The sequence below is a fragment of the Neovison vison genome, chromosome 4, assembly GCF_020171115.1.
Source record: "Neovison vison isolate M4711 chromosome 4, ASM_NN_V1, whole genome shotgun sequence".
Taxonomy (NCBI): domain Eukaryota; kingdom Metazoa; phylum Chordata; class Mammalia; order Carnivora; family Mustelidae; genus Neogale; species Neogale vison.
In genome coordinates, this window is record NC_058094.1 from 64631709 (window position 1) to 64649743 (window position 18035).

Genomic DNA, 18035 nt, shown 5'->3' on the forward strand with positions numbered 1-18035 from the left:
GATCATATTCAAATGACCAATCAATGTCAGTCTGGGAAACCCTAAACTTAGTGTATTTCAAAATACTTTCCATAATAAATAAATTGGGAAAAACAAAAAAAAACAAAAAAAAACAAAATACTTTCCATGAAGAGAAAAGAGTCAAGAGTGAGAATCTCAACTGACTGAGCCACCCAGGCTCCACAACAAGTCTTTAATAAAATATGTCCTACTCTCTAATAAGTTTGGAAAACATAGCATAGCATCCCTCTTGACCAAAGCCCTGATTTTCTTAAGTGTATTAAAAGGTGAGAGAAATCCCATGATAAAAACACCTGTTTAATTCCATGTGTCTTAAGCATATTTTGGTTACAAAATACTTTGTGTATGTCTCAATAGCATCTCTAGAATACCAGTGTCTGGAATGTTCTCCTAAAACAAATTGCCTGTGCTTGCTGATTCCATATTTTTCTTATTACCACATGAAGTTCTGCAATCTCAGGGAATACCAGCAATTTCCAAAAAGTAAAATCTAGTTATTGATTTTTGTTTCCTTCAATGATTATTTCTTTTGACTTTTCTGAAGTTGCCCCCACAATCAACAATATATACATTTTTCAAACTCCTCACTGGAATTTCCTAATTCTCCTCCTTTTCCTCCTCCTCCCCCTTCCCCTCCACCCCTCCCCATCTCTCTCCTCCCTCTCCACCTTCTCCTCCTCCTTCTTTTTTAAGTAAGCTCCACCCTCAATATGAGGCTTCAACTCCCCTAACTCAGGACCCTGAGGTCAATGGTTGCGTGCTCCACTGACTGAGCCAGCCAGGTGCCCCTATGATGCTCTATCATTGTTGTAAAATAGAGATATCAAGTTCTTTAACTGCAAAGTTTGGGAATTATGTGCGTTTAGAACACCCTCGACAACTAGGACTTGGGCTTATACATAATATGTACTGAATAAATCTTGAACAATTGGCTGGTTAATTCTAGAAACTGCCCATGTCTTGTATCCCCCAGGAAGCTTTCCTATGCTGTGGCTTTCATTAAACTTCTTTTCCTGTCCCCTTCCTAGCAGTTACTGTCTCTATAACTTACCTTGGCCCATGTTTGTAGATTTGTTTCATATGTATATGAAGTTTCTCCTATGGAGGCTTGTGATCTCTTAAAGGGGGGAAAGTCTGTGTTTCATGGATTTTTGTCTCCCAAACAGGTGAGAACATAATAGAAATTGGTTAAATAAATTTAAATGCAAAGTAGCTTGTATAGTCTTACTACATTTCACTTTATTATTATTGACATTAATGATACAATGCTACTATTCTAGTCTTTTATGCAGACAAAATTAAATGATATAAAATACATAATACACTTCAACCATTTTAACCATTCACAAAATACTGAATGATTGAAACTATGTTACATGTATCTTTTACAAAGGAAAAATTGATTCCTATAATAACACACTCAGGTGAAATTTATCATTACATTTTGGATGTTATACAATGTTAAATATGAATATATTCAAGAGAATTACTATTTATAGAACAAACTTCATATTTTACTATTTAAAATAGTAAAATTATAGTAAAATACTTTACTACTTAAAATAGTAAAATGTAAATTATATTCAAAAACATAAAGGAACTAACTCTCAACTGAATACTTATAAAAATATTTTTTAAGCAAAAGCTATGATCTACTCATTTACTTGGCAGTTACAAAAATATATATTCTTCTGAAACTCTAATAAATTTGCTTGAGGCATTAGATATTCAAATTTAAATGTGTCTTCTAAAGCATTTTACCAACTTAGTATTCTTGATTTCATACAATATATATACTACAAGGTATCAGAATAGGTTTGCCTTACACATCATGTCATTTCAAGTAAAAGACACAAGCGACCACTAACATAAAAGAGATACCACAATGACTTTCGAATCAAACAGAGCCAATGCATCAACAAGGCCCACTGGCTGTGCCTCTTACAAAGTAAATTCTTGACCATATTTGTGGAGTGAATACATGAATGGAGGACATTTCTTCTGTTATCTGCATGCAAAAGAATCCAAAGTTTTCTATTTCTAGTAGAAATATCATTTGAAAATTCAGTAACTTTGTTCTTCATCAGCTACTTCTTGGATGGCAAAGGTAGGTAAATTGGCTCCAGACTGAGTAGAACAGTACTGTCAGTGATCAGAAGATGGCTTACTAGGTGTGCTGACTGTGAATTTAGACAAATCTAATGTCTACAGAACAAACATTTCATATATTGAACAACCCCATATTTCATCTCTTCATCCAAAATAAGACATGAGAATCTAAGTAATTTCTATAATGTATATCACAAAAACAAAAACTAGCAAATATATGTATATAGAAACATATATAGAGATACAGTATCTCTATATCTATCTATCTTGGTAGACTTCAGATATCTCTTCTCAATGAGAAAAGCAAGCTATCCTGAGTTAAGTAGGCCATGTGTCTATGGAACAATGAGAGAATGCATAGGCCATACTTCTACAATCTTCCATACATGCACAATGTGGCGATATGAATGCTGAGATCAATGTTAAAAGTAAAGGTTTGAAGCAGTAAAAAAAAATTTTAAACCAAAGACTAACTGTGATAACAATTACAGAAATTACAGCACCTAAGAAGACTGTGGCCACTATAAGTAAAAGGAATTAGTCTGAGCCCATTATTGGCTCAGACTCCTCTCATAACTTCCCCTACCTCTTCTGCCTCATGTAGGGTTGAAAATTTTCTGAGGCTTATCACTAAAACTTCAAAAATCTGAGTGCATACAGAATATTTTTCTTAATCGAACTTCAGATCATTCTAAAGCATTTCAAAAGCTTTTGCCTTTATACTTCAGTAGAACAACTAACAACTCATTCAGCAAACTGGCAATTATGTCTTTTTATGTGTACATGTGTTTATATATATATACATTAATGAAAAAATTACTATTGGCTGTAAGAAAGTAATTAAACTATAATTATAATTAAACTATAATTTAGTATATTAATTCACTTAAAAATAAGTCTTTAAGAATTAAACATAGTATCTAAAAATTCAGAAGCAATTTAATCACATACAAAACATTAGTTTCCATATTAGTAAATACCACTAGTGAAGAAAATTTAAAAATAACCTGTGAAGTAAAATGACTTAGAGTAGGGTTATTTATTTTAAACTTCAATATTGTGTTTTTTTAAAATACAAGTGAATAAAAATATACCCTTGTAATCTGCCCTAAATCATGCTACACAGGAAAAGATCCGTATGAACTAATCAGGGAATACTTTAGTATTAAATACAAACACATCATTTTCAAATACATTAACTAAATGCTTTCATATCCCTAAATATTATTTTTTTCCTAAAAGTTGTATGTGCACAGAGGGTTGAAAATAGTTTTTCTTTCTTTTTAAAAATGTTTTATTTTTAAGTAATCTCTACACCCAAAGTGGGGTTTGAACTCACAGCCCATAAGTCAAGAGTCAAATACTCTACAAGTTGAGCTAGCCAGGTGACCCCAAAAGAGTTTATTTTCTTAAATTAGTTAATATCCGCTCCGGATTTTTTTTAACTATTCATTGTCTTGGCTTTTATAGCTAGTGCCAAGGATAATATCATTTCATACTGAACTTAGTTAACTATCACAAAATTTAAATCGATAGAGTCAGAACCAGTATCATTACAATATCATATATATTATACTATCACAAGAAATGAGCCCATTTTAAAATTAAACATTGTTGGGGCAAGAGGAGTGACCACTGAATGCTTAGGACATTTAAGCCACTCAATGAATGTGATTTAAAGAGACAGAAAATATTGTGAGACATCTAAGATTAGGATATTTGTTCATAAAATAAAGCTTACCTTCTAAATTCAACTTTTTATATCCAATATAATTAAAAGTCATACAGAAATTCTTTTTCTTTCTTTTTTGTTAAACAGTAATGGAAATATATATAAAACTCTAGTCTCTTCAAATTACTCATTCTGTTAACTTTATATAAAGTTTGGTAATATTTAATATTAGATAACTTTATAAGATATGATGGAATATTTCAGATGTATTGACAATGGATCACTGGTTAACAATTATATTTGGGTTAGAGCCCATATTAAGGTCCAAAATTTCTATGCATGACCTTTCCTTTTAGGGGAAGAGAGGCAAATATCCAAACACAGAACTCAGAAGAACTGTTAGTAGGCTTTAGCAATGTTTAAAGGAGTTACAGAGGAGTAGGTGAGTGGTTAAGGGGAGGAATATGTGAACAGGTAGGTAAACCCATTCTAAAAACTCAAGGCTGGTTAAATGTCCAATGTTGCATGGAGGTACATTATGATATTCAAAAATTGTCTTTATTCATTCGTTCATTGGACATTTTTAAATTGTTATGACTGTTTTGGAATCACAGCAAATTTTATAGGATATACTTTTTCCAAATTTCAAAACATACCTAAAACTGTTATCTTCAGTGACGAGGAATCTATTTTTTCAGACAGCAACAACATAGCAATTGCCTCAAAACATGTATCCAAAATGGTAAATGTCTAAGAAATCCTATGATTTTCACATACTAAAAACCGCTTTCATGTTTCCATCCATTTTTCCCTCAATATAAAGTGCATAACTTAATGGCAACATGTGTCACATAACTCCAGCTTTATTAACAACTAATTAGTACTATTCTTCTATTAGTAAGGAGAAGGAGCTTAATGTATCAAGGAGGCAGTCTTGCTGGGTTTAAATCCTGCTTCTACCACTTGTCAGTCATGTGACTGACTTGGGAGAGTCACTGGGCTCTTCTTTGCTTTAGTTCCTCAACTGTGAAATGGGGTGATGTCGTTGTGACGATTAGTGAAGCAAGAACAAGATGGAGTAAATCACGTGGTGGTATTGCCTGGCACATAGTAATTGCTTGCCTGTTAGCTTTAGTTTTTATTATAATAAGAAAAAAATAACAGTGACTGATGATAATATAAATGACTACTAACTTTCGAGCATTTAGTAAGTACCAAGCACTCTGATAGATGGTACATTGCACCCTTAAAATATTAACCACATCTTATTATACAAAGATTAGATCCTTAAAGATATGCTAATTTATATATAACATAATAGCAGATAATTTATCCCATGAAACAGCAAAGTATGGCCAAAGTGTTTAAGTGACCTCTTCATTGTTCTACTGAGAAATAAGGCTTCCACGATGGTGATTAGAAAACAGTAATGACATTATGAACAACAGTTGATAGTTGATCAGTTTTGCTCCCTCCTTAGCCTGCATTGAATGTCATCAATTTTTCAATATGGGAAAATCACAAGATACTAATATCATGGGCCTTTGGGATCAGTTGTTAATAATACCCAGAATGTTAAATCCCTAGAAGTTAAGATATACTTAATATAGATATTTGTGTTAAGGTCCTATTTCCATTAAATGCAAAGTGTTCAACTTTTTCTTTGGAAACTTTGGAGTTTGTTTCTTTACTTCTCATTATATATATGGACTTAAGGCAAAAATCTTAAGTGCTTCTGTGACAAAGGACAATTTTTATCAGCTTGACCAGTATATGAATACTTCATACACATGTAACACAGGAGTTTTGTTATTCAATACACAACTGCTAGCAGTGAAGTTTTTAATGATCATTTGAAACCATTATCAAATTTCATAAATTAAAATTCAATAATGGTCTGTATATACTTTAGTTATTAAAAGCATTTCACATACTAAATTAGTTTAAATCCATATAATTATCACAATCACAGTAAGGGCATTTTAATTGCTTTGAAAATTATAGATTCAAAACCAATATGACCATATTCATTATGGTAAAAAACAATGTCATTTTATCAACATAGAGATGATAAACATTACACATACTTTAGAATGAAAATAGAACACACCTTGTGCTTCCACATGTTATCAAGGTCTCTAATAGTCCTTGTAAAGTTCAACAAATAAAGCTTTATTTTCATATGTTATACACATACCTTGATAGAGGAATTCTCAGCATAGCATATTCTATTACGAGTCTCAGATCTCATATTAAAGCCTTCCTAAAAGTGAGAAATTTTAGGTATCTTTCTAAAATGAAGGTTGAATTTTTAAATGGGCTTTAGTTTCCTCCTTTAACCTACTTACCCCTCCTATACTCTTCTAAACTTGTCTGGTCCCCACTGCTCTCCACCCGTGGCCATCAGGGGCACAGCCCCAGTGCACAAGGAAGTCATGCCATTACAGAGACCAGGGAGAGCGTCAGACTACTGGAACAATCCACGAGCACAAAGCATACCTAGAAGGGGCTCAAAGAAAGTCTTGGTAAAGCTTCCATCTGCTCTTCTCTCTTTTACTGAGAAATAAACCCTTAGGAGAAAGAGTAGAACATACTCTTCACCTTACACACATGAACTACTTTCTGTGACGCAGGTGAGGGACTGAATCCCTATGACAGCACCCAGCCTCCACTTTCTGTAACATTTCTGTATAAGGATTTGGAAAGCGTGTCCATGTTTCTTCAGTGAAAGGCTTCTTCAAGTGGAAATGTCCATGATTACACGATCCCATTTAGAGAAGATGGAAACAAACACAATCAAATAATTTTAATAAATGGGAAAGGAGGCACAATGGTTCATTGTTCAACTCTGATTTTTTTTTTTATAAATTCGAGGGATGAATTTTACCCTAAAAATGAACAGTGAGTGTCAAAACATACAGAGATGAGTTGGTGAAGCTTCAAATTGTCCAAATAACCTCCGATCTGTGGCCAGTACAAATATCCAAGTACAAGTCGAACACTGACTGGTTAGTTACTCCATGGTGAAGGATTTAGAGAAAAAAAAAAAAAAAGCTATTTTTTTTTTAATCTTGAATGGAGAATGTGTAGCCAGCATGTCCTCTGTCTGGTTTGCAGAAGCTTCTGCTTGTCTGGTTCCTTGGAGATTCTCTTCATTCATCTCCCATGGGGGGAGGCGGTTCGCATAGCTTGTAGAGCCTAAAAAAGGCATGGAAGAGTGTGACACGGGCCTGGCATATCACCATTATCGGATATGTTTTTACCAGGAGGAAAAGGATACTGAAATGATTTCTTGGCCCAGAAATCATGATCATATTGTCTACTTTACTGAAAATCACATATGAATTAGCAAACTCCCAAACTTTGGTTCTATTACTCAGAAAACCCCAATGTGTCTTTGCTGCTCGAGATGACTAGCGATGGAGCAGTGCTCCCTTCTCCACACCAGCTGCTTCTGGTCCAGGGCTGCCAACCCCGACTGCTCACCTTGCTGTCAGCAAAATCGATTCTCTCAATTCTAGGAGACGATATTATTATGATAATTACCATCGTGTCTATTATGATTAATTTGTAGCAAAGCAGCACCTGCTCAGAAGGGTCTGCTGATTTCCTGACCCATTTTCAAAAGCTGCTTCATTTTGTACCATCTCTTCGGTGCAGTCAGTTGTGAGTTGGGCTGATGTAGCAGAGTCCTGAGGAGTGACTCTCCCAGGCACCATTATCTGGTGTTTCGTGGGGAATACCTGCCCAGCTCTGCCCATCCTTCCTCTCATCTGTCAGCAGAATCAGGTGGAGATTCAAGTGGGTCGAGGCATCTAGTTGAGCTGGTGGAGATGGCTGGAAGTGCTCCTTCTTGGCATCTCATATCTCAGTGTCTGAGGTCACTGAGCATAAAGGCAAGAAGGGGGGGGCGGAACTGAACTAGGACTATAGAAGTTCCAGAGTTCCCCATTCTTCCGAATGGTTGTATCATAGCTCCAGAATGAAATTAAGGGGAACATAAATGCACAGGACAACCAGTGACCAGGCGGGGCAAACTCATTATTGAAGGTATAGGCTGAGCGAAGATCCGGGGACTATGCTGGCTGGGTGTCCAACTACAGACACGTCCAGTCCTATAGTTCCATGGGCATGCTGGCCCCGCTTCAGAGCTTCATCTGTGATCTAAATGTCCCAGGTACAGGTGTCAACTTTGTTCCTTTTAAAAAGTACTCCAAACTCAGGGGTAGCTATGATAAACTTCTTTTATAGATTAAATCGGACAAGATTTACATGAGTTGACAAACTCAGCAAATTATGTTTCCTCTTCCTTCCCCACTTAATCCCATGCTAATTCTAAATCAAAGCAGGGAAAAGACTAAAAAAGGACAAATATTGAGTTAGAAACCTAGCTAACAAAATAAACTGTCCATGTTTGGAAACAACTCAGAAAAAGTAACTGCCTTTGGAGATTTGCAAAATGTATTTCAAATCTGAAAGGTGCTTAAAACTCTATATGTCACCTCCACGGAAGAAAATGAATACTGAAATAAGGACATCTCACATCAGAAGAGCTTTTTTCATCCTTCCCGGAGAAAAGAATACATTAAATTGGGCTGATAGAGTTCAAAGCTGCCTTTGCAGTTGAAAAATATGGTGTTGCTTCAAAATGCATTCCCAGCACTGGAATAATAGAATGATCGGAAAGTTCTTTTCCTCTTTAATTTCTATCCTTTCATTTCCCTGACAGCGCTGCCTAATGAGTGGAAAGGCAGTGGCCTTATTCAGGTAGAACAGAAACCGTAAGCTGGGTAGCAAATGTCCTACCCCCGTGAGATCTGGGCTGCACCATGACATTCCATTACCTTGCACTGCACGTTTCCACATAATGGAGCTAATGCCACTGGGTAGACGAGTCTTTGAAATGTCTGCCTTGCAAATTGGCAAAAAGGCTACTCCCTGTGATCACCTAATGAAATAATAGCTCTGGCTACTGTAGAGCTGGGCAGATTCAGCTTCTGTGAGGTTTCTTGGAAGTGACTCAGGGTTATTTGAGTTCAGGCACATTTGTAATGGAAATTGTGGGGCTTGGGGAATTTAGAACAGGCAGATGAAGTTGGGAAGCAAAATGTAATAGTTAAGAGCTGGACTTTAACCCTGCACTGAGGCGTTTGTTTTTCTGGCAGCTAAACCATTAGGTAATGGGAGGCCTGGTTTTGCCCAACATTTTAGGACACTTGTCCTATTCTCATTCCACTCATGCACACCAGGGCCCCTGTATGAAAAGGTTTGTTCCTGGCTCCACTTTTCTTCTTTTCCTGTTTGGGCTCTGGTGCCATCTTGGAGTTGGTATTTCCAGCCCAGTCCCCAACTGCCGGAAGTAGAACTTTCAAACTTCAATCTACAGATCATGCCCTTTACCTTTCTACATGGCATAAATAAAAGCTGTGTTAAGGGAGACCGCAAAGCAAATGCCTCTTTTGAAGGCTAGAGTGTCAATAATCATCTGTCCCAAGGCAATTCTCCCTATCTTACAGATGAGAAAACTGTCTCAGAGAAAATAAATAACCGGGCTAACTAAGGTCACAAACAGGAGCTGGGACTCAGAACTATGTTTTCCACTTATAACCTCTATAGGATGCTGCTTCACAATTAAACAAATAAAGACAATCAAGCTATCATAGCACAGTAGTTTCCAGGTTTTGTGACATAATAGAATATAAGGCCAGTGTGCCATTACATCTAAAATGTAATATTTGGTCTTTGATGAAGATTAAGTTTATTCCTCTGAAGATGCAACACATGACAGTGAGGGGGAAGGACATGGTTAGTACTGCCCACAGAGGATCTCCCCGTAGGTGTCCCATTGATCCTCAGTCCCAGTATTAGTGAGATGAGCTCAGCCTCTTTGCCCTACACTTTGCTTCTTTTTCTCAGTGAGTAGAACCATTTGCCCCTTGTCACCCAAATCAAAGATTTCGTTTTCATTCTAGAATCTTCCTTTTTCCTAACCTCCTTCCTCCAATTAGTGTCAAGGACTATTAACTTTGTCTCCTAAATATCTCTTGAGCCATCCTCTCCTTTTCCTCCTTAATACTATGATCATCTCCTCTCAAGCACCTGCCTTGTCTTAGCTGTCCTCAGATGAATCTTTTTTTTTTTCCAATTTATTTATTTTCAGAAAAACAGTATTCATTATTTTTCACCAGATGAATCTTCTTTATGGTGACAGAGATACATTTGAAATTTTAAATCTTCCAGACAGGAAAGTTGCATTTTAATGCCTCCCTATTGTTTTCAAGTGAAATCAGAGCTCTTCAGTATCTCACACATGTCTCTTCCTGATGCAGTCCCTGCCTGTGTCTCTAGCCTCACCTTGCATCATTCTTAAATAACATTCAACCAGCAGTCACAGAGATTTGGGTGTAGTTCCCACAGAAAGATGTGCTCTTCAGGCGTTAGTGTGATTGCATCATCTGTGGAGGACATCTATTCCATGCTGCCTGGGCCAGGAACACTGTGCAACCTCCCTTCTGTCTTTAGGCTGAGTTTTATGCCCCTTCTCTCTGTTTCTCATGGCAAGCTGTGCCTATGTCTGCCACAGTACTTTGGATACTGTCCTCATTTTATTCAGTTGTCTCTCTACTGCACCCCACTGACTAGTGGAAGGGACTAAGTCTCTATTTCTAGCTTTTAACACAGTGTCTGACATCTACAAACATATGGAAAAAAAATTCAACATCTAGTTGACTGAGTGAATTTTAAGGAGTGAATGGGGAAAGGAAAACTATGGGAGAGATCGGTAAGGGATTTGAACCAAATATTATCTCAGGCAGAGATAGCAAACTCTATCTCCTCCATGAAGATATTTCCAGAAATATGACCCCAGACTTGTCTATGGTGGCCTGTCCTTGAAAGCCAGATTTGTTCTTCAATTTGGTATCTTTGGGCAGGAATCCCAGTTCCCAGCTAGGTGGAATCTCTGGCCCTCTGGGCCCTCAGGAGTCTCTCCACACCCCCTCATCGTGTGCTTCTCACATTCTGCCTTTCCTTCCAGTTATGTTTTGCCCTCTTATCTCTTTACCTGAACTATCTTTGAGGGTTGGAACTGTTTCTATCTTGTGTTTATGTTCTCCACGGGGCATAGCAGGGTGCTATGCATCTCTCAAGTCCTCAATAAATATTTGTAGAATGAGAGAAAGAATAAATAGAATGAAATTTAAAAATTACTCTAGATTTCTGCCTTGGAATTATTACTCTCTTGTAAAAAATGTCAATTTTACAGCTGGCATATTTTGTTGTGTTTCAGTTCAAGTATTTTAAAACACGTCCCAATAAAGAAAAAGTGAGTTCATCAGGTTCCTTTCTTGTATTCAGTTTGTGTACTGGCTTATTGATCAGGATGCTAAAGTCTTATCTTAACCCCCCTGTTTATTAGTGTTTATAAGCTCTAGCTAAGGAGACCTTGCTAAACCGTTCTCTTGTTTTGTTATTGGGATTTCAACACTTCACTGGGTCTGCTATCCAAATATACATGAATGCTCAAGGTGTTAGAGAGAGAATGACTATGTGAAATGATTCTTTAGCAATAAAGTCTTTCTAACCTAATCAACTATGAAAGATAACATTAACAAGACTGGAGGATTAGAGTCAGGAGTCAGCACTAAAAATAAACACAATTAGAACATGAGTGCTCCAACCATTTTCAGGGGGAAAATATGTTTTCCCTTTCCAAAGTACTTCCACCACCCACATACTTTTTAGAATGAAATGTAACTTCATAAATGCTACCGTCATCATTCTCACTCTGGTAACTGCTTTGTAAATGGAAACAAAGAATGTCTTATCTGAGACAGTGCTTGGAAGAGCCTACTTTTTGTTAAAATGCCAATGTATAAAAACAATCAAATGTAAAAGAAATCATTTAATACTATCCCACTTCAAGATAGATGGCTACCTACCCTAATGTCACCAGGGAAATGAAATTAACATTTTTATGATGGCTGTTCCCATGTTCATTTATTCTCAAGGTGGATCCGAGTCCTTTCTTTTGATGACATGTGAACTGTGAATATTTGTATGATCCCAAAGAAAAAGCTCATTCATTCATTTTTTCATTCATACATTCTTGAAATCAAATATTCAATGTCTACTATATAGCACTATCATGAACAGGGAATGAAACCCAAAAAACATATTTCCTGCCTCCAAAGAATTCATATTTACTTTGGGTAAGGAGTCGTGGAACAATATTTTGTAACACAATATGATAAGGGCTAAAACAGACCAATACAAGATGATAAGAGAGCACAAAGAGGGAGAAAACTCATCCAAGATGTTGAAGAGGAAAGAACATCTAAGCTGGGTTTTGTGGTTAAGAAGTTTTTCATACAGACATAGATGGGAGAAGCAATCATGCCCAAGGTAATGGCATGGGCAGACATAAAAACAGAAATGAAAAATGGCATTGTGTTGGTTCACTACAGTTGGACTACAAATTTCAACAGCACCTGTGTGGACTTCTGTCTTTGAATTCATTATGGAATTTGCAAAACAGAATAATGTCAAGACTTCTACCTGTTACCTCTAAGTTTGCTTCCCTTAAAGTTCTGAATTCAGAGATCATCGAGGCCTAGTCATATTTAGCCACAGAGTGTTTACAAGGCCAGTTTGCATGCTTACAATCAGGACTGCACTAGACAATGTGCTGGGACAGGTGCGTTAGCTGTAAGGGATGCTGCCTGGGAAATGGTGGCCAGCCCTTTGCCAAAGAGCAGACCTGGGGAGTCATTTACCTTGGAGCAGACTGTGGGGTTCGGTCTCTGATTCCCAAATTCTTTGCTGTGTTCTGAACTCTTGCTCCCTGAAAGAAGCAGGGAAAATAATTTTTTAGCTCTATATGGTATTAGTAATTATTTAACATACCATTAACATTTGAGCCTAGAGTATTTATTTCCACATCATATTTAACACCAAGAGAAACTAGATGAAGCAGAAGAGAGAAATCATCATCTGAATATTTTCATAACTAACGCTTTTAGGAATCAAAATATGCTGATACATTGTTCCAAAGGATTGATACTTATTTCAGTAGCCATCCAAATCATTCAAAATATATTTAATCACAGCTTCCTGTTCATTATCTCAGCTAGGTCTTTATTCCTAGAAGTAAGCAATATTTCAGAGGTTGAAGACAAGAAATGAGCAGGACACAAATATCTGCTGTGTTCCACTTTCGTGGAACAGAAATCACAGTTCTATCGCACTCATGCACCTGTTTTGTCCTTAGTTGAATAATTAGCTATTTTAAACTTCACAGTATTTATCAAGAAAACATTTCTTAAATAGTGCTAAAGCAATTTCAGGACAAGCCATGGGCATATGGGTCTCTGAAATGTAAGAATTCTGCCTCAAAGTTTAAAGTTCAAAGACAATGTGCTTCACAATCTGTCAAGTTCATGAATGAAGCTATCATCATTACTCAGTTCCTAGCAGGAATCAGTTACTACATAGAACCAAACACCAGGTTTTGGGGCTGAGAAAAGATGAAAGAGAGTGGTTTAAAAAGAACTCTGAAACTCTCTCTCTCCTGCTACCAAATTTCTGAGCTGTGGGAAGGAGAGAAAGAAAAGGAGAAAAGGAAGAAAGCAAAACAAAACCTATTTTCTTAAGATGGACCCAGTAAAGAAAAGCAGATAGGGAAAAAGGGTGGGGGTGGAAGAAAGACAAATGGAAAGGAAATTAGGAATTACAGTTCAACTGTTAAAAAAATGAACTATTTTGTAGCATTATTCAACTTAAAGAAAAGTTATAAAAGCAGAACAAAGAGTTTTCACTCTATAACATGAAGACCAAAACCAGGGAATCAACGTTAGTACAATGCAGCGTCTTTTTCAAATTTCACCATTTCCCACACGTGTGTCCCCTTCCTATTCCAGGATTCAATTGAGGATCTCCTACTGCATTTTGTTTTCTTGTCTCCTTGGTCCTCTGATCTACAGCACTTCCTCGGGTTCTCTTTGTCTTCCATGACCTTAATATTTTTGATGAGTACTGGTCATTATTTTGTAGGATGTTTCTCAATTTGGGTTTGTCAGATCTTTCCTCATGATTAGAGGACATGCACTTTGGGCAAGAAGTGATTTGGTGCCTTCTCAGTGCACGAAATCACTGACATTGACTGTTATAGGATGGCTTTACCTCTTATCATTGGTGCCATTAATTTTCATCACTTGGTTCAAGTGGTGTATGTCAGATTTTTCCACTGTACATCTTCTACTTCTCTTTTTGTAGTTAATAACTTGGAGAAGATACTATGGGACTATGCACATATATTGCTTCTCTTCAAACTTTGCTCACTGGCTTTAATCTCCATTGATGTATCTTGCTGCAACAATGATAATGTAGCCATTTAGGAAGGAATGTTTCTATAAGAATCATCTGTTCTTCCCAAAGCCACTATCTATTTATTCAAGTATTTATTTAAATCAACATGAATTTACAAATATTTATTTTATTCTGAGTTAGTATCCAATATTTCTATTATTAATACTTTTAAAAAATCAAATTGTTGCAGATTGACCACTAGGAACTCCTTTAGGTGGCTTCTCATGTCCTACCGAAGGAATCACAATCATTTTTGAATACTTGCTTATTTTTTGGTACCTCGGGATGTTCCAGGCTCATCTTCTCTGTCTCAGCTGGAAGTTAACCACTTCTTCAAGCATCCTTGGTTCTTTTTAATGGAGAATTATATTTGGAACCCAAGATCTGGACCCTGGGTATGTTCATTGCTACTACTGGCATGTAAGTGCTTCTAGGTCTTTGCAGTAGACAGGGCTAGGTGACTAGGGCAAGCATACTCAGATGTCTATAGTTATTTCTACATCTATGTATATCTGTGTGTGTGTGTGTGTCCATCAGTTCAAACTGCTACCTCTGATTCAATCCCATGCAACAGGGTTCATTCTGGATTACAGCCTTCTCCCTTTCCCTTTTTTAACTTTCTTTTCTGACAGTAAGAAATTTTATTCTCATTATTTACAATATATTTGCTTATCTATATGAGCCTAATATACTCATAAATTAGTTTTAGAATTTCTGAATCATATCCTTGTGAGAAATAGGCTTACTATAGTATTTATATATGATTGCTTTTGTTTGGCTCCATAATATTCAATTAAATAATCTAATGAAAGACTTTTACTTTCTTAAAAGGTTGCAAATAAATTGATGCTTATCACACTGAACAATTACTGGCATATTCCAAAATGAATTCAACTATATAATTCATCATATACTCAACATGCCAGATACTTGCACTTAAAAAAAAAAAGATTTATTTATTTATTTGAGAGAAAAAGGCGGGGGTGAGAATGGGTGCATGCACAGAGGGATAGAGGGAGAGGGAGAGAGAAACTTAAGCAGACACCATGCTGAGCACAAAGCCTGATGCGGGGCTCAATCTCATGACCCCCCAAGATCATGACCTAAGCTGAAACGGAAAGTTGGATGCTTAAGTGACTGCACCACCCAGGTGCCCTGATACTTTCACTTTTACACCCTTGCTCATGCTCATGTTGCTCCCTCTTCCTAAATACCCTCTCTCTCCTGTTTCCTACCTGTCCACATCACATTCATCCCCACAGGCTCAAATCAAATACCATCTTGGGCAGTAATTATTTGGTCCTTCATTGTGTCAGGTACTGTTCTAAGTACATGGAGTGTATTGCTTTATTTAATCCTCACACCACTACGATGTAAGTGCTATTATTATCTTTGTTTTAATAATGAGGAAACTAAGTAAGAGCGAGGCTTGGAATCTTGTCCTATATGATATAGACAGTAAACACTGGAGCTTGGACTAAAACTGAAGTTGTTTAAACTCAAGAATCCATGCTATTGAGCCACTATCATATTATAACTTGTGGCATGAAGGCTTTTCCTGATTATCTTAGTTAAAACTAATTCATTGCTCACATGTCATTTTGCATTTACCCTCTGCTAGGAACTATTCTAGGAAACCTGTGACGCCAGAACAAAATATACTCAGTGTCCCAGCCATTGAGGGGCTCACAGTCTAGCCACTCATTTATTCCTGTTTTCTGGTCCAAAACACTGAGGTAGAATTCCACTTGTCTGTCGGTGCCTGTGTCATGATGATTTGCCCCCATGTGGCCACCATGAGATAAGGCAAGAATCACATCTTCCTTAGTCTGTTACTGGTGCCCAATATAATGCCCTGATATTGTAGGTAAAAAGACAGAATTCTTTGAAATTCCAGTTTTATTAAAAAGGTCAAAACATTTTTGAGATTGGCTTCCACAAAATAATACTTGGAATGTATAATTTGTAGGATAGAAAGCTTTGTCTCTAATATCAATGAGAACTTTTCCCTCAAGCCTTTTATTAATGAGATCCGTTGGTTATGTAAAAGTGCTGCCTAGGATTATGACAATCGTTATCAAAAAAAGGCAAAGGACCCCGCCTGCTATCTTTTAGCTTTCCTTCCAATAACTCAACCAGGGCATTCAACAAATCTATGAAAAGAACACATACAAAATCTGTACATGAAAATAATATTGCAGTCAGAAGAAGAAATCGTGCTAAAGAGCTTCTTCTTCCTAAAAAGGAAACTAAAGATCTTAGAGAATCTTATTTATTAACCTAGAAAATATCCCAACCATTCAGTGTCCAGAGAGTTATATCTAAATGGCTGAAAGGCAAAGGGAACAGAAAAGTTAGATCTTTGATTCCCACAAGTTTTCTAACTACTCAGATCACAGGCAGGGAAAGTTGGCTTGCTGAATGGATCCCAGCCGCTAATCCTGTTGCCTGTACCAGCTAAACCCTGGGGAGAAGATGAGCAACAGAGGGAACACTGCAAAAATCTCTCTGTGCACCATGTTAGCCCGGTTTCTCCATCGAGAGGGGCCCCAGGCTTTCTGATCCTTCATGAAGAAGTCAGAAATCAGTTCTTTGTCTCCAAGCCACTTGGAGCAGAGAAACATGTAACAAAGGAGAGAAGCTATCTATTCTGAATGTATTTATTATAAAAATATGGACGGGAGAAGAAGTGATAAACACTGAAAAGCAGGGAAGTTTAGAAATCAACCAGGATTTGATAAGAAACTTCCTAATTTTTCAGTTGCCTTAAGTTATATTTTATAAACATATAATAATATATATTAATAATATATGTAAATATCATATGTACATTATATCCTCAGAAGGGTTTGCACCAGTTAAACAAGTCATTAAGACTTACAAATGATTTTTACTTTCCCTCTCTATTTTATCTATCTCTGTTTTCAGTTGTGAGAACTTAAAGGTTTTGATTATTTGAGTCTATATAGCATGAATGTATATCTAGCCAATCCATCATTACTCCTGTACTAGATTATTCTAAAACGGGCTAATACCAGTCTCTTAGTCTTGCCATAAACTATGATTTTTGAGATGGTTCCTTCAAGCCTTATTGTAAACTTACTCTAATGGCAATAGAATGAAACAATGCTTAGTCTCTTTCTGTATTTTTGGCATTCCAAACCCAACCTGATAGGGATAATCGCAAGTTTACCTTGATCTACTTTTTTAAAAACCAAATTTGTATATCCACCCAAAAAAAATCCTTCCAAAATCTGCTGGCCTTTGTATCTGCATTTGCCCTTTTCCAGCTGAACCACCGTGTGTCCTGTGCTTCTTGTGGATCTAACATTTACTTAGCAAATTCCTCTTGGACCTTGTGAGATCTTGGTTTTCAGTCTCTAGCTTCAGGGTTCCCACCTGGGAATCTGAAGCCTGAAGCTACAATGTATCTCCACTTGTTGCACCTTATTTCTGAAATGCAGACCCTAAACTGGTATTGGCCTCATGACTGTTTCCATGGATTTCTTTTTCTTTCTTTCTTTCTTTCCATTCTGTATTATAATCTTGGGAGCAAACCCACAGGAAGTTATCTGTTTGTGTAAGAGTTATACACTAAGTACTGAGTAAATAAAGCAGTTTTAACTACAAAAGCATATCTTAAAAACTAAGTTACTTAGGGTGCCTGGGTGGCACAGTTTGTTAAGCATCTCTTGGTTTCATCTCAGGTCCTGATCTCAGGGTTGTGGGATGGGCTTTGAGTTGAACTGGACTTGAGCTCAGCCGGGAGTCTGCCTGAGACTCTCTCTCTCTCTCTCTCTTTCCTTTCCCTTTGCTTCTCCCCCCATGTGTGCCCATGCTCTCTCTCTCCTTCTCGAAAATAAATAAA

General features: G+C 36.8%; 1 protein-coding gene across 1 annotated transcript in view; it reads right to left on the bottom strand.

Moving 5' to 3' along the window:
* Window positions 1–6012: 6012 nt before the first annotated feature.
* Window positions 6013–18035, bottom strand: part of PREX2 (phosphatidylinositol-3,4,5-trisphosphate dependent Rac exchange factor 2) — a 297053-nt gene continuing 285030 nt past the window's right edge. Inside the window, exons 39-40 of the mRNA XM_044245489.1 lie at window positions 12577–12644; window positions 6013–7000 (exon numbers count right to left, since the gene is read on the bottom strand). Of these exons, the coding sequence (XP_044101424.1) occupies window positions 6955–7000; window positions 12577–12644 (114 nt within the window). The 3' untranslated portion in view covers window positions 6013–6954. The remainder of the gene's footprint in view (window positions 7001–12576; window positions 12645–18035) is intronic.